Raw genomic sequence first — 6060 nt, forward strand, 5'->3', positions numbered from 1 at the left:
AGACCAGAACCATTCTTTAAATTTTTATACATGTTGCACTAAGTGTGATCACACCAGTTTTATCACTGTGGGGTTTGGCAGTCTCACTGTGAAAGAAAATAAATATGTAAGCAACGTGGCTGGCTCTGCCAGCAGGACTATCAGATGCAACCTTCCAGTCTTGGAAACTATTTAAAAATCCAGACTTAACTAGTGCAACTCGGATCATAAAGGATCTCTCTGGTCATCCTGCCACTGGATGTTTGACCTTCTACCATCTGGCAGAATATATCGCACCATTAAATGTGCAGCATCTCGTCACGTCAGAAGCTTCTTTCCTCAGGCTGTGAGGTCTTTGAATGAAGCAAAAAGATGAGGATTGTACTACAGTAAGCTGCACTTAAGTACTGCACCACTCTGATTGATCTATTTATGCTTTTAATTTGTATTTGTGTTTGTTTTTTGTTTTTTTTCTATGTGGGGAGCCCTGCAGTTGTTGTTCCAAAGGGATTTGACTATTACAAATGGCAAATAAATTGATTCTGATTCCCTATGTGTGCACTTCAATTCAATGTTATTTATAAAGCCCAATATCCCAAAACCACTGTCTCATTGGGATAAACATTATTGACTTGGTCTATTCTTGTGATTTGTTCTTGTTGTTTTTCTGCCTTTGTCTCATTTTTTTAAACTATGAACTTTTGTGGTTTACCCCAGACTATAGATGGGATCAGTGATGATCTTCCCCATTTTGAACCCCACTGAGACAATTTAATGACATCTAAGGGAACCTCTGCAGGTACTTCGAGTTTGGGAGATGATTAGTTGGTGAAACTCGGGCTATGTCTGAATGCCCGCCCTAATCCCTAACTACTATACAACTATATAGTGCAGGACTATCCAATGCTCTGGATTTCAAAAGCAATTTGGAGACCATGCTCACTACTTTCGTCTTTAAAACAGCAAGTGTGATGTCACTGATGTTACAAAGGGAAAATCTAATCAATACAAGCATTTCACTGCAACTCATGTTGAAAACGTTAATAGTTTATTTAAAAATTACATTTCAACAATTTTTTTGGCAAAAATTAATAAATCGCAATGCAGTGTGGTCTATATTCGCTAATGTGAGAATCGATGCATGTCGCTGCATTTTCTGTATGCAGAAGCAAATCGGTTACACCGCTCTCCTGCATGCGTGAGCCACACGTCACTTCCGCTAAAGCATTTTATGGTCTTGGGACGGTTACAACAATAATAACCTCGTAGGATGTTAATATAGCACTTAAAATGTTTATCATAGTGAAAACTAGGGATGTCCCGATCAGGTTTTTTTGGGCCCGATCCGATTCCGAGTCATTTGATTTTGTGTATCTGCCGATACCGAGTCCCGATCCGATACTTTTATAAGACATTTAAAACATGAATAAATGAAACAAACAGATTAGTGTTGTCCCTTATTTATATTTCAATAACCTTCTTTTATCATTAAAAACTTAAATAAAACACTTCTGTGAAGTAGCTTTAATAAACAAGTAAAAATACAGCAAATATAAACTAGGAACAAAATACAATTTTCTTGTCATATAAGTGATAATTAGTCATGTGATAAAGTTTAGTGACTTTAGCTTTAATATCTTTAGAGCTATTGAACATTTTTGACCAAATGTGATTCCTGTCCTCATTTAAAATTCTTAAAATAAATTACAACTTTGTTTTAGCATAAAATTTGATGAGTGTTCATGAATAGCTGATATCATTATTAGTTTTATGTATTAGTTTTATTTATTTAGTTATTGTTAAGGTTATGTGCTTATTTTTTAAGTTCTTAAGACATCACATTTTTGGTTTTATTACCACAGTAATTAATTTTCTTAACTGTTATTTCTCTGTCAGATAAATCAAACAGGCATATCAAAGGACAGCTCGGGTCCTAAGGAGTTAAATCACGGCGCTAGCATGTAGCAGTTAGCAGCTGCTGTTTAGCCATCTGTCTGCAGCATGAAGAGCTTCGCATTAAAAAGAATCAAAAACTCAGTTTTTTCTGTTAAAATGCCTTCAGAGATTGTTGTTTGAGTTCTGACAAACCAATAAAGACACTTGCTGTCAGTTTTAAGTGTTTTTAAAAGAGTTATTGGTCCCAGAAGTTAGCTTTCTAGCTAGCTTTGTTTACGTTAGCCTTCTGCTTGAGCTGCTGCCATTTTCTGCTGCGATTTCTGGTGAGGATATTTTGTGATCTTTTCAGGACATGCAGACTTCTAGTGGAGTATTTATGCATAATGAAGCAAATCGGTTTCACCGCTCACCCTGCATCCGCAAACCAAACGTCACTTCCGCTCTTCACCCACTGTACCACAGAGTCATTTCCAAACAGTAAAACTCCTTCATCACAAGAATTTATGTTTTTGGATATCCTGAAAAAATAAAGTGTTTTGAAGTGGCGCTGTATCCTCTTAGCTTAGGTAGTAAACTGCCGTCATGTAAAACTGCAGAAGAAGAAAACATTTGTAGTCCGTTTGTAGTCACTGCAAGATCGTAAGGTCCTGATCCTTAACGTGTCTTTTTCCTTTTGTTTTTTCAACAATAGGTGAATGTTTTCACTATGATACACATTTTAAGTGCTATATTAACATCCTTCGAGGTTATTATTGGTGTTACCGTCCGAAGACCGGAAAATGTTTTAGTGAAGCGACGTTTGGTTCGCGCATGCGGGAGAGCGGTGCAACCGATTTGCTTCCACATACCGAAAATGCAGCGACATACACTACCAAATGGTGAACGCCCTTTTCAGGGCGCTATATAAGGAGAAGTGAAGGAGTTCTGACAAAGCCTCAGTTTAAAAAAATGTATGCTCTGCAAAATTACTCCATAGTACAGTATTCAAATGTTTTGATTTTTTTTTTCCTGTGTGAACTGGAACCCCCATTTACGTTGCCCGGTTCAAATCCTGGCTGGGGGGCCTGAACCAGAACCACAAACTGGGACCTTTCTTTGCGGAGTGTGAATGGGTGTGTGATTGAGGCCTGTGATAGACTGGTGACCTGTCCAGGTGTGTCCTGCCTTCACAAATCAGTAGCCAGGTTAGGCTTCAGCACCCCGTGACCCTGAAAGGGACAAGCTGCTAAGAAAATGAGTGAGTGAATTAAATAATAAATAAAAATGAAAAAATAAGTCCTTGAAATCAGTTGAACGGATGACTTTTTATCTATATTTTTTTAAGTCTCGTTTTTTATGTGGAATTATAGAAATGAATACAGTTTTTCAGGATTTTTTTTTTTTTTTTTTTTAGTTTTTTTTTTTTTTTGTAAGTCTGGGTTTGACAGCGTCCCGGTTTTCCTCCAGGCCGCTGGGCGGCAGCACAAACACTTATTGGTCGTCTGTGTTTGGGCCGGAAGTGAGGCTGCCGAATCCAGGCGCGATGGAGGCGGTGGTGTTCATTGTGTCGCTCGCGGACTGCTGCGCTCTCATCTTCCTGTCGGTCTACTTCGTATCCTTTTCAAGGTTCGGTTCTGCGGTTTACTTTGTAAAGATCAAAGCTTTTCTGTTTCCGCTGGAGCTACCAATTTACATTTCTGCATGCTAGCGAGCGGTTCCGCTTTGGTCCAAATGGACGGGCATTATTTATTCCGTTTTGAGCTTGTTCTGACTGTGTGGGCTGCAGGGAAACACTGGAGAATCCTCTCCATCCTAACAGTTGCAGCATTTGAAGCCTCAGAGGTCCGAACTAACTGTCAGATCTCCGTTTAGACTCCGCCCCTCTCGCGGATGGTCGCGTGCCCGAGCGTGGCTCTGGAGGAACAGGATCCGTCAGTTTGTCTACGTTTATGTAGAGGGATGGAGGGAACGGTGTTGCTTCCGTATCCTCTTGACGTGGATGAGAAACGAAGAGTCACTTCACTTTTGTGCAGGACTGGCACGTTTATTTAGGCAGCATAACAATCCAGCACGTGCCCCCCGAACTGTCGGAGATCGCCAAGTAAAAACTTCGTACAGACTTCTTGCACATGCGCAGCTCAGCTGCAGAACCTCAGAGACCGCTGTTTCATTACCGTAAGAAAACACATTCATAAAACATTGAGTAAGGGCGCACTTCAATATTTACATTTAAGTTTAGTCAAAATACGACAGCTGCAGTTTTTCTTTGTAAAAGTGAAAATCTCAAAACTGCATATCACACACGTATTTTCAGTGCGTCCAAAGTTACATGTTAATGTAAAAACTAGAATGATTACCAACTGGTACAGCGAGTATTTCAAGTGTGGCTGTATTAGTCCAGCATTCAATAGAAGTGCGACCAAGAATATATAGTTCCGTACTGTCAGCAGGCAGAATGGGAAATGACGTGCAAAGGTCCCTTTGAAAAAGACATGGTGAAGGAGGCTGACATCATGAGAGGTCATTCCTGAAAACAATAAGAGGGATCAACAGACTGTCTTTATTCTTAGAGAGTAGGGTGCAGTGGTTGATCTTAACAACGATTTGATTCATAAAATAATTTCTGTTGGTTGATTCGATGCACTTGCCATTCAAACTTCCAGCAGTGAGACTCAGAGATAAACACCTGGTACAGAGAAGGTGAAGTTTTCCAGATTCTTGGATTTCTTCAAGATAATAAATGGAATTTGTGTACAAACAAACAAGTAAACAGGAATGAATGGATTTGACATTCAGATTTTAGTTTGATCAAGTTCAGCCCACTGTTGTTTCCACATCAGAATAATCATTTGAACATTCTAGCTCACTGTATGGTCACATGACTTTGATCAATTCAAAGACTGAATGATGGTTGATCACTTTCTGCTGCATCACGTGTGAGTCTGCTGTGATGGTTGTTTTTATGTTACAGTAAAATAAACCTAAGAAGTCTCAATTCAAATAGTATTTTCCAGTATTTATTATCGATTGATCTCATATTGAAGTGATTTTTTTAACGGTAGAGGTTATTCAATTAACAGCTTGCCTCAGACAGATTGATCTGCTAGGATCACAGGAAAATACATCAATGCATCATTACACCCCTGATAGATCAATTGATGGAATACTCACACCATTGACTGTATGTGAGAACTGGACACCCCCTCTCCCACACACACACTCTCATACACACATTCCTGCCAGGAAGTACCTGCTGGCTCCAAGAAGCCAAATGAACACCTCTGATATATTTTTTTTAGCATCTTCTTGCTAATTCTAAAAATGTAAAAAAATGTTGTAGTGCAAGTTATAACTGGGTAACCAGATGTCTCAGTAAAAGTAGGAGTTCTCATGTTGAACATTGGAAACATTGGATTTTGTGTAGCCTGCTTTCAATAGAAAGGGTGAAAAGTGACGACTGAATTGACTTCATTTGGAACCAGAAGGGGGAATCGCACTCACTCGATCCATTTCTCTTATACAGTCAATGGGATAAGCCTAGTCATAATTTTGTTGGGAAAAATAAGATAGAGAAAAGCATACAAATATATGTGGATGATTCTCTAACACAGGGGTCCCCAAACTACGGCCCGCAGGCTGGATCCGCCCACCTCCACATTTGGCCCGGCCCCCAAACGCTATCAGAGACCCATCTGAATTCTCCCTAATCCCGTCAAACAGAACAGAACACAGAGTTCTTCCTCCACATTCTAGTTCTCCTGCTCTCAGTGTAATCATGCTGCTGCTTTGTTTTTTAACAGTGCACCCTGTTCTGCGTCCTGATTGGTCGGAGACCATGCCACTCTCCTCAGTGCATTCCTGCAGAGGTTCTTCAAACTCACATAAATCTGTGATCACAATCAGATCTTTGTTTTCATTCTATAATCCTGGATTTACAAATATCCATGTCTGTCTGAGAAAAGTGGAGAAAGTTTGTAGTGAGGAGTTTAACATCTATAATCCTAATTCGCGGGTTTCACCGTCACGTCGCTCCTCCAATAACCCAAGAATTTTAGGTTTGACTTTTGGTTTGTTTCTCCAGCTGCTCATTTTATCAAGAAGTGTCCCGAATTCTCTTGTTTTTTCTTTTCAAGTGCACATGTCAGATCAGTACCGTTTGCACAGAGATCATAAGAGCGCAGAGCACCTGTGTGTGTGTGGGTGTGT

The 6060-nt window shown here is 39.8% G+C and overlaps 1 protein-coding gene across 1 annotated transcript in view; it reads left to right on the forward strand.

The window, feature by feature from the left end:
- The first annotated feature begins 3328 nt into the window (after positions 1 to 3328).
- Positions 3329 to 6060, forward strand: part of cnih4 (cornichon family AMPA receptor auxiliary protein 4) — a 9162-nt gene continuing 6430 nt past the window's right edge. Inside the window, exon 1 of the mRNA XM_024261966.2 lies at positions 3329 to 3466. Coding sequence (XP_024117734.1) covers positions 3398 to 3466 — 69 coding nt within the window. The 5' untranslated portion in view covers positions 3329 to 3397. The remainder of the gene's footprint in view (positions 3467 to 6060) is intronic.

Source organism: Oryzias melastigma, unplaced genomic scaffold (assembly GCF_002922805.2).
Source record: "Oryzias melastigma strain HK-1 unplaced genomic scaffold, ASM292280v2 sc00336, whole genome shotgun sequence".
Classification (NCBI taxonomy): domain Eukaryota; kingdom Metazoa; phylum Chordata; class Actinopteri; order Beloniformes; family Adrianichthyidae; genus Oryzias; species Oryzias melastigma.